Source organism: Lathyrus oleraceus, chromosome 1, assembly GCF_024323335.1.
Source record: "Lathyrus oleraceus cultivar Zhongwan6 chromosome 1, CAAS_Psat_ZW6_1.0, whole genome shotgun sequence".
In the NCBI taxonomy this organism is placed as follows: Eukaryota; Viridiplantae; Streptophyta; class Magnoliopsida; order Fabales; family Fabaceae; genus Lathyrus; species Lathyrus oleraceus.
In genome coordinates this window covers 430,485,809-430,499,497 of record NC_066579.1, presented here as the reverse complement: position 1 = coordinate 430,499,497, position 13,689 = coordinate 430,485,809, and the positions used below count along the sequence as shown (strand labels likewise).

General features: G+C 32.7%; 1 protein-coding gene across 1 annotated transcript in view; it reads right to left on the bottom strand.

Moving 5' to 3' along the window:
* Positions 1 to 6,168: 6,168 nt before the first annotated feature.
* LOC127079800 (KH domain-containing protein At4g18375) overlaps positions 6,169 to 13,689 on the bottom strand; it is a 49,343-nt gene continuing 41,822 nt past the window's right edge. The window contains exon 8 of the mRNA XM_051020181.1: positions 6,169 to 6,357. Coding sequence (XP_050876138.1) covers positions 6,298 to 6,357 — 60 coding nt within the window. The 3' untranslated portion in view covers positions 6,169 to 6,297. The remainder of the gene's footprint in view (positions 6,358 to 13,689) is intronic.

Sequence of the window (13,689 nt, the reverse complement as noted above, 5' to 3'; positions counted from 1 at the left end):
ATACTACTCTTTTAGTTCAAATTGAATTGTTGAATAAAAAGCTAGCTGAAGGCATCTTAGGTAGAGTTAACATGAGTCAGGTACAAGCACTTAGGTGTGATTTATGTGGAAGAGAACATGCGAATGGAAGGTGTTCGTTGTAAGGAACAAGTGATGAGGTCTAGTTTGCTATTTTTCAAAAGAACAACCCGTATTCCAACACATACAATCCGGGTTGGAAAGATTACCTAAATTTTTGTTGGAATAATAATCATAATTTAAATGCCAACCAAGGGATGAAACAAAGAGAATAAGCTCAGTTTCAAAGGAAGCCATCACAACTGGAAGAGACCTTGCAGAATTTCATTAAAGTCACGCAAAGTAGCTTTGATCAGATAAATAAGAACCATGAGGAATGAGTAGAAACTAGGACGCGTTGATCAAAAATATGGAGATGAAGATTTATCGGTAATCCAGACAAACCAGCTTGGTTCTAAGACATCAAACAGTTTCTCTAGAAACAAGATTACCACGTGAATGCCTCAAGTGAAGACAAGAAAACACTCAGAAGATTGGCCTCCATGTTCTTCCTCAACAGTGATATACTTTACAAAAGAAATCACGACATGGTCTTGCTCAGATGCCTAGATGGGTACAAAGTAGACATGCTTATCAAAGAGATTCATAAAGGATCCTTTGGAACTCATGCCAATGGACACACCATGACTAAGAAAATTCTTAGAGCAGTGTATTATTGGTTAACTATGGAGACCGATTGCTTTAAATACGTCAAGAAATGTCACAAGTGCCAGTTCTATGCAAATAAAGTACACGTGCCAAAAGATGCAAACAAACATTGATTCATTCTAGTTGTTATCAATTACTTCACCAAGTAGGTATAAGTTGCTTCTTACACCAAAGTGACGAGACAAGTGATCGCACAGTTCATCAAGAAAGAGATTATTTGTCGCTACGGTGTTCCTAATAATATTATCACTGATAACGGGTTGAATCTATAAAAAATTAATGGACGAGTTATGCAAAAGTTTTAAGATTGAAAACCATAGCTCATCACCTTACAGACCAAAGATGAACAGCGTAATAGAGACATCTAACAAGAATATCAAAAAGATTATCCAGAAGATGATGAAAACCTACAAAGATTAGCACGAGATATTACCCTTCTCACTACATGGTTATAGAACTTCAGTTCGCACTTCGACATGAGTAACCTTGTTCTCTCTGGTATATGACACTGAAGCAGTACTCCCTATCGAAGTCGAGATCCCCTCTTTGAGAGTCCTAATTGAGACTAAATTGGATGAGGCGGAATAAGTACAAACCATGTTTGATCAATTGAACCTCATAGAGGAAACATGCATGGCTGCATTATGTCACGGGAAATTATATTAGTGGAGGCTCAAGAAAGCGTTCAACAAGAAATTTCGTCATCGTCTGTTCGAAGAAGGTGACCTAGTGCTCAGGAAGATAGTACCCATCCACAAAGATCTCATGGTAATAGGACTTTGAACTACGAAGGGACATACATCGTGAAGAAGGACTTCTCTGGCGGAGCCTTAATTCTCACAACCATGGATGGAGCAGAGCTACCACGACACGTGAACTCCAACGCAGTCAAGAAATACTACACCTAGAAAAAAAAGGATAAAAGCCCGCTAAGTCAAAAACCCAAAAGGGCGACTTAGGCAAAAATTAGGGTGTCCCAGTGGATTGAAAACTTGAAAGAGCATTCCAGGAAAAAATTAGAGACTTGCAAAAATAATAACATGATAAGTCGAAAACCCAAAAAGGCGGCTTAGGGGGGAAAAGGGTATGTCACCCCGTTGGACTAAGACTCGAAAAGAGCGATCTAGGAAAAAATTAGGGATATCCAAAAGGCATATGACTGCAGCACTTGAGTCATACTGCAACAGGAATTCATATGGGAGCAATCAATTCAATCATCATCGTCAGAAGTAAAGTATTGTGACCTCGAAGACCTAAGGATAGTAGAATGTGTTGGATTCAATAAGGACATGAATAAATATGTTTCCATTGCCATTTTCTTTTTTCCTTTTTCAATAATCTCCTATTATAGAAATTATTTCCTCATGTACTATCACCAATTTACGGGTCAAATTCAATAAATAAAGCTTTTTCTTTGTGTTAATTTTTCCTGCTTGATTACAAAATGTTGATTATTTCTGGATAATACATTGAAACATGGGTATAATAAAAAGCTTTCAAAAACATATTTTGCCTTGATCTCGAAACATCGAAGGGACCGTAGTCTTCCAGTACTACATCCGAAGCAAGACACAAGGTCCCTAATCAACAGTCACAACTTAACCAACACGAAAGTCTTTTCCTTTCAAGTCATGCAAAGCAGTCTCAGATATCAAGAATATCATGTCCCGTTCCATGGACATATCAAAGTCTCAAGGGGTCGGAGAGTCGGAATGTTACAGAAACCCTGATCCTACAATTTCATATATTTATCATACATATCATAAAAGAGGTGTTATCCCAAATAATGCATCATTCATAAGCATGTACATCACTCCAAAAACATGAATCCACATGCACATGCATAACATGACATAGGATTTGAGACAACTACTAGAAATCTAAATCCCCAGCTATATCAGCACAATTCCCCTAGAAGGAATGCTTATTGGCCTTCCTAGTGAGTAATACTTCCACAAACACCTTTTCAATAAAGGATTTCCCCTGCAAGTTCACTTACAGTGAGTCTTCAAAATAACATATTCATTAAATAGATTATCCTGAATGATCATTATCAACCGGTGAGCAGGTGTTCATCTCTCACATCTCCAGTTTGGTAAACTATCTCATACAGAATAAGTTCCATCAAATACACGGGCTTTTAACATACAACAACCGGAGGATCTTCAGAGTACTACCAAGATTTCAAATGATCGATGGATCATAGGAATTACAACGATTGGAGGATCGTCAGAGTCCTGCCAAAATTCTAAATAATCGGTTGATCATAGGAATTGTAATGACTTGAGGATCGTCGAAGTCCTACCAAGATTTCAAGTGATCGGTTGATCATAGGAATTGCAACAAACAAAGGATCTTCAGAGTCCTACCAAGATTCCAAATAATCGGTGGATCATACGAATTGCAACGACCGAAGGATTGTCAGAGTCCTACCAAGATTCCAAATGATCGGTTGATCATCGAAATTGAAACGACCAGAGGATCTTCAGAGTCCTACCAAGATTCTAAATGATCGGTTGATCATAGGAATTGCAATGGCTGGAGGATCGTCAGAGTCCTACCCAATTTCCATAAAATGATCGGATGATCATGGGAATCGTATGCAAGTTTCATTCGGATGGGCTGAAGAAAATGGGTTCTACCAGGGTCTTATCAAGCAACGACCGGAGGATCGTCAGAGTCCTACCTGATTTCCGTAAAATGATCAGATGATCATGGGAATCATATGCAAGTTTCACTCGGATGGGCTGAAATTAATCAACAGGGTATCACCAGGGTTCCATCATAGGTTGGTTTGGGTATCAACAGAGCATCAAGGATTGTTCAATCATTGCTCGTTCCCAGGATCTACTAACTATGGGGTCAAAATTAGGGTCTCTCACTATGTTTAATCATCTCCTCCCAGGATAATAAAGACTAATTGTCATCATCCTCCTAGTTTGAAGCTGATTAAATAGGGGCAATTATCGTACCCCAAATTTTTACCACCCTTCCCCTAACTTAGGATTTAGATCACTAACATGTTCAAAGCCCGTATAAATCATTTGATCAACCCCGATGACCTAAAAAGTCATAGGGGAACCATTTTGACTTTTTAAGTCTTTGATCCCATCTTGATTAACTGTTAATTTAGGACAATCCAGGGTTTAGTTTAACATAACATTTTGTTTTTTTAGAAAGCCTTTAGTTATTAAATTAATTAGATATTGGTTAATTAAATTAATTGGATTAATAAAGTATTGATTAATTTGTAATATTAATTAAATTAATTATATTTTTGTTATTAGATTAACTAAGTTAATTATATTAGATTAGTTTATAATATTAATTAATTTAATTGGATTTTTGTTTTATTAATGGTCATTTTTCAGAGTCTATTAAAGTGGTAATGATATTGTTTTTTATTATTATTATTTGTTAAAATCGGTCAAGATGTTGACCGAATCAAGTCCAGGCCCCAATTCAATTGGGTCAAATGATTGACCAAAGTCCATAACCCAACTGGATCAGGTAAGACCCAAAGTCCATTACTGAAATGGGTCAAGATCTTGACCTAGGTTCTTCCCTAATTCCTCAATTCACCCAGAAACCCTAAACATGCGTAATCAATAGATCAAAACTTGTAGTTTTTGAATTCAATCAGAGTATTTCTATTTCATTCAAAAGATACATTATATGATTCAAATTATAAAGAGAATAGTCCAGATACATCAGACTTCAAAACCCAAAATCTAATCAAATCTCAATTTGAATTAATTACAATATCAATCAAATTGAACATTTCCTATTATAATAAATCAGATTAATTCCCTAAACCTAATCTTAATTCTATAAATACTAAACCTAAAACAGGATTAAGGACGAAAAAAACCTAATAAGAATTCATGATGCGGCAAACCCAACCAATACCAAAGCTCTTATTCTTGATACTTATAGTCATCACCTCGAAGCTCTAAGTTATCAGAGCTCCGCCTCCAAGCATAGTTCAGAGTACCTCACACATAAGAGATAAGAAAGGGTCATAAGAAGAAGAGAAAAACAGAAAAAGTACAAACGGAAATAAAAGAGATTGGATTGAGTTGTTATCTTACCAGAGAGAGTCTCGTCTCTGAAGGTTGGTACCTTTGAACCTTACCTTGATTGTTGCTGAAATATGTATGCTTGATGTTTGATATCAATGTTTGGTTTGTATTGTTGAATAGGGTTAGGGTTCAGAATAAAGGGATTTAAAGTTTATGTGTTCTTGTTGTTTGATTTGTTTGTTTTGATGGTTGATTGAGATTGAGGGGATCAGGATCTACGATTTGATGTATGTTTGGGTTAATTCTGGGTAGTTTTAGGTTTGATCTAGGTTGGGTTGGGGTTTGGACGAAGGAAGAAAATTAATGTTCATCTTCTTTAGGGTTAAGGTTCATCACTTTAGGTTTAGGGTTCGTCTGGGTAGGTGTTTAAGATTAGGGTTCTTGAGGATGGAGTTAGAGTTCTTAGGTCTAAATGGTTTATAGGTAGGTGTTCATCATCCTGTTGAACACCGGTTGAATGTTTGAAGATTCCGATTAAATGTCAACCGTAAACCTGAGTATTATAGTGGTTTATGTGGCGGGGTTATGGGAAATAGGGTGGTCGGAGTTAGAGGCTGAGAAGGAGAGAACGGGAGAGTGTAGAGAGAGAGAAATAAGGATAAAAAACGATCCATTTCTGAAGGGATTGGGGTCTTATAATCCCTCCATCAACGCATGTGTCACCAACATGTGGCCCCCTGATGGCCACGCGATTGGTTGACTCTGACTTTATTCCACGCACATACGTCCACTATAGTCAGAGGTTGACTTCACATCGTACTCGTCCCTCTCGTGTACTTTGACCAGTAATTCCAAACAAAGGCCACGATCACATCCTATCAGGGCCATCTAATTTGGATCAAGAGGTTTAGAGAGAGTCAACCGTTGACTCTCTCCCTCTATGAACCCTCATATGTGTTGGGCTCCAACAACTTAATGGGCCTAGACCCTTTGCTATTCACACACCCAATCACTGGCCAATTGCTAGTATAGTTGAATTTACAACCCCCATGCGTTTTTATTTATTTATTTGTTTATTTATTTTCTTTATTTTTGTTTTCTTAATAAATAATATTATTAGATTAATTAGTTTAGGATTAACATTAGTAATTTCAATTAAATTAATTTTAAAAAAATAAAAAAAATTGTTAATTAAAGTTTTTATCTTATTATAATCAATAAAAAATGAAAAAAATACAAAAACATTTTTATTATAATTAAGGTCTTATTAGGATAATGTTAGGATTAATGACCAATATAAGGGTTGTGGTTAGGAGTTCAACTAACTTAATTAAGATAGTTAAGAATTAGGGTTTAAGTAATGAAAATTTAATATTAATCTTTCTTTTACTAATTCAGCTTTGTTTAATATTTCTCAATATTAAAAATAATTATGACATATGACATTTAATTTATTTTTTAATCAAATTAACCATAATGTATTTGCAAATAACAAATCAACTGAAATAAACTTCACACATTCAAACTATAAGTCCTCTGCATTTGTGTATCAATGCATTTTCCAAATCAAACATCTCTCCGCCCTCAATGCGTTGATAATTTTCACAATCTAAAAAAAACAAACAAACAAACATTTTTTAGAAGAACTACAATGCTCTGATCTTTCATCAAACATGAGGGTACATAGGCATAAAGTCGTAGCACTCTAGCAAGTACAATAACCAAAAACATTTTATGTGCTCTTCTTTTTAATCAAACTTTCTTTTAATAATGGCATATCCCTAGTAAATAAATAAACTAAGCATAAAATAAGTAACATAAGCAAACATTCCCTTAGGCAAACACATTAACCCTAAATTTAAAGGAGGATCCCATTAAGTACAATGGAAGTGAGGGGTGCCTAATACACTCCCTTACTTAATCAACTCACGGGCCTTAGTCTCTCACCCTTAACATTAGGTTTTATCATTATTTCCCTGTTCCTTAGGAACAAATAAAGGATGATGGCAACTCTGTAATTTTTCCATCTGTGACAGTGTGAATCTGGTTTTTTATTTGTAACAAGTGCAAGTATCGTTTCTTGAGTGCAGTTTAGGATTAAGAAGCGATCTAACAAGATGGGAAGTTTCCATTATACTCCAAGGAAGACTTTGGCAGAATCAAGTATCAATGGTTTGTAAGGCAGAGTTGAAAGTTATCCTTCTTTGGTTGTGTTGAAGAAAGATTGCTAGCAAACAAAGTTAGGAGTTGTCCAATATACGCTTAGTTAGTGGCAACCACTCATACAGGAAATCAGTAGGTTCAGGTAAATTGCCACATACGAATACTTGGAGCAGGTTAGTGGATAGTGAGGTTATTAGATCAATATCTTGTGGGATCTTGTATTGTGTTAGCAATTTAGTGTCTGCTTCATCAGAAGGAAATGTTGTGTGATAGTTCCTTGTAATCAAAACATGGTAATCATATTTTCATCGTAGTGGAAGATCGTAATTATGTTTCGATGGCATCATCTATTGAAGAGTGCATGTAGGCAAAGCGAGGACGAATGTCGAAGCAATATATATCTTTGTGTATCTTTCTCTTTCTCTTTCTGTTTACCTCACAAGTATTCATTCATTTCATATTTGCTACTGCATACTTGCATTTGTATAGATTGTGTACCATATAGGCTAGACCTTGCTTATAGTGTTTTAATGTATAAGCTTAGGTCTTTAGTGTGTCAATTTTCAGGAATCATCATGAAATCAATTATGCATTGTTAAGATCATCTGAGTAACGTGTTTTTAAATCACTTCGTTTGCAAGCAGCTTTGGATGTCATGTAATTGACTTGCGATAGAAATGATTTATCATGTAGTTGTTTTATGTATCATTTCATGCAACTTGATTCATTGAGATGCTTTCAAGCTCTCGTCTTTGTGTTTTGTTTCCACGCTTTCTAAAATCTACGATTTCGTATTATAGGGCCTGGAAAGTTTTTTTAATTGTCTAAAAGGATTTTAGGTCTATAAGGATGAAGGAATTGATAAGCTTGCTTCGACGTAAGAGACTCATCTTTAGAGTATTTTCAACTGAGACGGTCATCATACGAAGGACTTTTTGGAATAGTTACCGAAAGAGTAACCTCCACCAATTTTGAGGCATGGCCGACTATAACATTCAGAATCCTCCAAGAAAAGTTGTCAATTAAATCAGCAACTCATATACATAGATATTGTTTATAAGAGAAAAAAATTATATTTTTTAACTTTTAACTTTTCAACTCATTTTATTAAAAAAGCTTTATTTGATAAGTGTTGTTTAGTTTTTCCTAGCCTATAGTTTTTTATATTAACTTATAGTTTTTCGTCAAAAACTATTTGAAATAATTTTTAAACTTGTAACTTTTTATTTTTCTTTAATTTATATCCTTATTATTTTAACAAAACATATTTTTCCCTTGAATGGATACCTTCTCTTATTTATATATATATATATATATATATATATATATATATATATATATATATATATATATATATATATATCATTTTTTGAACAACATAAATTATATACTTCATGATAAATTTTGAGATGTTGTTTGATAATTCTCAAATTAATGAAATGTCTGAGGAACGAAGGAGGGACGAAAAAAATTTATAATACATTGGAGTTTTATTACAACATATTAGACAATAAATTTTATTATTATTATTTTGATTTAATATAACTTGATTCAAAATTGCAATTTTATTATATTAAACTATTTCTTATCTGTATTTATTAGTACATTTGTTTCATGGTTGGAGACTTGGTTGATGAAAACGGATACATATATTTTTATTGAATAAAAATTAACTTAATAATATAATATAATAAAATAATAAAATTATTAATTTCTTATATAAAAATATTATTTTATATTTTTCAAACAATTAATTTATCAAACGCTATAGTTTATCCGTTATCAACCTCACTATCATATATATATATATATATATATATATATATATATATATATATATATATATATATATATATATATATATATATATATATATATATATATATATATATATATATATATATATATATATATATATATATATATATATATATATATATATATATATATATATATATATATATATATATATCGACATGAATCAATATAATAATTACATATCTCTCTAAAATAAAATATTATCTGTTACACTTTTTTAAGGAAGTATGTTGTTTTTCTGACAGAATTATGGAAGTATGTTGTTAGTTGCCTTAAAAACATAAATTTGCAATTATTCTTAGTTTTATTGAACATCAACTTTTTTTAAAAAGTTTTGATATTGCTTTACATGATTGAAGACCTTACACTCCTTTCAAAAAAATCAGTAAAAAGTGTATTCTTCTTTTAAAGGAAAACAGTATGGACACTCTCAGAAATTGACCTTAAACTTTGTTCACCGACATCAATCTTTACAATTTCAAAGACCAAAACTAAACCATTCTCTTAAATTTAATCACTGGTGTTGATGAATATTTAAAACTTGTAAATTAATAACTGCATTAGAATTTGGACAATTTAATCTTAATCAACCGATTGCAAACGCGTCGAATGGCGTGTTCTCTAAAAATATTTAAACATGTTTTGCAACAAACAGAACAAAACTCATCAAGAGAACGAGCAAATTGTTTTGGATATCGTAACAAAAAGTGATTCTATGCTCGAAAATATGTTTTGAAAAGTAGTAATTCCAAAAGTGATGAGAAAAAGAGGAAACAGTTGCATTTCCACTTAAAACAAGACAAACGCACTTCAAAAGGCTTTATGAGTTGCCACTTTAAAAAGTTGGAATAATAATTATCAAGTTTATCTATTGAAGAAATATCCCACATCCATGATATCCATTACACTAAAATAACAATCATGAAAAGCTGTTTTGGATGTGGTAGTACACTTTAATGTTTGTGGTGTGGTCCAAGTACTTGTGGATTGTGTAGTCTAACAAGTTGTCGTTAAAAAAAAAATAGTGGTGAAAAACTAAAAATGGTTGGTTGTTTTTTCTCTTCTTCGGTGCTTCAATGGTGAAGAGTTACTCTTATTTGAAAATGTATTTATTATGCTTAGAAAGTTAACTTTTTAACGTCCAAATATATATAGCAAAACATTTTATAAGCGGGTCACTCTCATTTTGCTAAAAGATTGATGAAAAAATGAGTTTGAAAATTAACTTTCGAACTAAATTCTTGACATATTTTAAATTCATCATAGGATATTTACTTCACAACTCAATGGAAAATTTGAATGTTAAATTTCGGATTAACCCTCAAGACATAAGTTTCTGTCATAAACAGTAAATTTGTTAAAAATTTGATATATTTTAATAAATTTTATATTTTAAATCATTTATACATAGTATGCATAATTGTTAAAATAGTGAGATGTCTGAGAGACCTCATGCAACATCAGCAATGACATGGGGCACATGCTTCTAGAAAGACGGTGTTGGAGATGCGTGAATTTGAGAAGACAATGTTTCTATATCAAATGAATTGGCATCAACGATGCATACTAGGTCACTCTACCATATCTCTAGGGGTGTACATGGGTTAGTTTGGGTTGGGTTTGACTAAAACCAAAATCTAACCCATGTAGAGTATACCGGTTTGGATGAGATTAAATAACCACTCATGATATCATTGAGTCGGTTTGGTAAGACCATAAATGTATGGGTTCGATTGGGTTGGATAGTGGGTCTCCCAAATTTTTTTCTTTTTTTTTATATAATTATAAATGATGTATCATATTGTTTTTCAAAAAATATTCCAACTATTTTTTTCTTGAAATTTTTTTTAGACATATTAACGTTATTCTTTTAACATCAAATGTCTAAACATTCTATAAAATTTATAATAAAAATATTCGCAAAAATCACAGTTGTATTATGGTAGTACCTAGAACTAGAATTACACAAATTACTCAGGACTTACTAGTATTCACATCAAAATAATCAAAGTGCAATATCATAAATAATTAAAAATCATGACTCATAAAATAAAAGTCTTAAATTGAAGAAACCAAGTATGAATACATCAAAGTCACCATTCATCAAATTCTTTAAAAAAAAAGAGTCAAGAACATTGATCTAATATCTTTCATAATTCAAAAAGAAGTCTTAACTTCAATATTAATATCTTCAACCAAATTTTAATAATAAATATATAAATATTAGTTCATATATCAAATCATTAAGAGACATAAAAAAATAAAACAAACTAATATATAGTAGTTAATGGTAAATTTTTGGGTTGAGTGGGTTTTGTGGGTTGGATCTGGGTTTATCTGAAACTCGTATATTTTGAGTGATTTTTCATTTTCGAAAATCATACTGACTCACTTACCCGTCAAATCCACTTTTTTAGATTGGTTTGGGTGAATTTGACAAGATTTTATGGATTTACACAACCCATATGCACCCTTACATATCTCAATATTTCTTGATTGTCAGACATTTTATCTTTAATTAAACTAGAAAAGTCATAGCATAATAAAAAAAAGTCAAACTCATGGGATAAACAAAAAAATCAAACAAACTATGTATATCAAATAAGTCTGAAAGTTAACTTTTGTACCAAATCCCGAAGTTAAATTTGGTACCACACGAAACCAAAAGAACAAAGAATTGGTCATATTTTTAGTGCGTTTGAAGTTTAAGTTACAGATTTAGAGATGTTATTGACTTTTCACTATGGTGGGTGAGCACCACTAAGACCATCTCCTCGAGGAGGTTTTTAGGAATTCTTCAAGGAATGAACCGACTTTTTCACATTTTAACCAGCCTAGTTGTCCATCTAGAGTTACTTTCTCCTCCAGAAGCAACGATTTTTTGATAAATCATTTTTTTTTATTTTGATATAATAAATAGAATTAAAATTGTGGGACCTTTTCTGAATTCTAATAGAGTTTATGATTAGAGTAATATTTTGATGATTCCTTTTAAAATGATTTAGTTCGGTGGGACCCATTATGAACCATTAGATAAAGACCGCCTATGGAGATGTTCTCCTTAAAAGATATATTCTTATTTAAGTTGCCTATTTTAGACCAATGAAAATCATAGATAAATTTTTCTTTTAAGAGGTTAAAAAAATATTAAAATTATTCAAGCACTCGGTATCAAGAATGAAAAAAAAGACAAGTTCAAATACAAAGATAATTCGACCAAATTATAGTGATAAAAATAAAAATCACCAATAAAAATATTCAATAGAAGATGATGGATTAGTTAACCATAAATTCAATCTAAATAAAAGTTTGGCCTTTTTGCCTTAAGTAACCTCTAAGCCAAAATTTTAATTTGCCTAAGCGCTACAACCTAAGGCGATTTTTTTTATCAAAAATATGTGTTATGCTCTTTTTAAATGATACAGCGTACAACAAACCAAATCAAATGTAAGCAATTATGATTTTTTTTGCGAAACATATGAGCACCCCATGTTAGAAAATTGGGTATGATAATCTTGGATAACTTCGAAGAATCGTGTTCGTACACTTTCCGAACAAAGTATTTCGACCCTATTCTTGCCTGGGTTCACGAAATCTTTGTGGGGATAATTCTTGAAGAACAATTTGTTTCTGGCAAAGAGAAATGTTCAGGAATGTAGAGAGAAAGTTTGGTTTCGTTATGTCTTTTTTTTTTAAACTGAGGCCAAATGACTCCTTATATAGGAGATCAATAACAGAAACCGAAAAGACGCAACTGTTCAAAAACGGTTACGTCGGTTGGGAAAGGATTCGAAATTCAAAAGAAAATTTCGAACGTTGGAACCCCGTTTCAATTATTCGCATTCAATTATACGTTGACTCGACGAGCGTGCACTCCGCACTACCCCTAACTCGTTTCCAACCTTTAACGCATAATTGCATCGGCCTATAGTAAATCACATTACTACTAAAAATACATTGATGATACTAAAATCACCAACAAATTCCCCCCATTTTAGTGTAATCCTTGATTTACTTAGTATATACAATAATATATACAAGGGTATAACACACAGGTATAACGATCAAACAAATGCATAAATGAAAATGTCTTGCGATTGAATTTTCATCTTAGTACAAATACACATTCCAAATACTCGAAAATCGGGGTGTCATAGCGATTGAACCCGTCAATCCATTTGAGTGTCTGAAGATATAGTACACATATGTTTCTTACGATACTCTACTATTCATACTTGACACTTTACAAGCCATGTGTCCTTATCCATTAATAAGCATATAGGAAGCCAAGTCCAAGCTTCTTGAAGCGGCAAAACTTCATGCTCACATAGGTGATTCTTTTAATCTTGCACCTGCATTTGCAATTTTCCAAAAGAACCATTAAGAAGATATAATTCAACCTAGCCATCACTTGCAGGTCTGAGCACATACCTTGGGAAGATAAACACAATTGCTCCAATCTCTAACTATGATCTTTCCACATTGAATTATGCTTCTAATGTTGTATTAGAAGGGAATTGGGTATACCATATCTAATAGATTTAAATGGACTTTAATCCCATCCCAATACCGACTTCTTCACTAAGTCTCTAGCTAACCCCTTCGTCAAGTGGTCAGCTAAGTTTTGTTGCGACCGAACAAACTCAATAGATATCACCCCATTCATGATTAATTCCCTAATCATACTATGTCTAACACCCAAATGTCTAGACTTTCCATTGTATATTTGACTATAAGCTTTAGCCAATGTGGCAGTACTATCACAACGGATAGAAATTGGTGATATCGGTTTAGGCCATATCGGAATCTCATATACCAAATTCCTTAGCCATTCCGCTTCTTTACCAGCAGCAGCTAATGCTACAAACTCAGATTCCATTGTGGAACCAGTTATACATGTTTGCTTCTTGGAAGCCCATGAGATGGCACCTCCCCCAAGCAAGAACACCCATCCACTTGT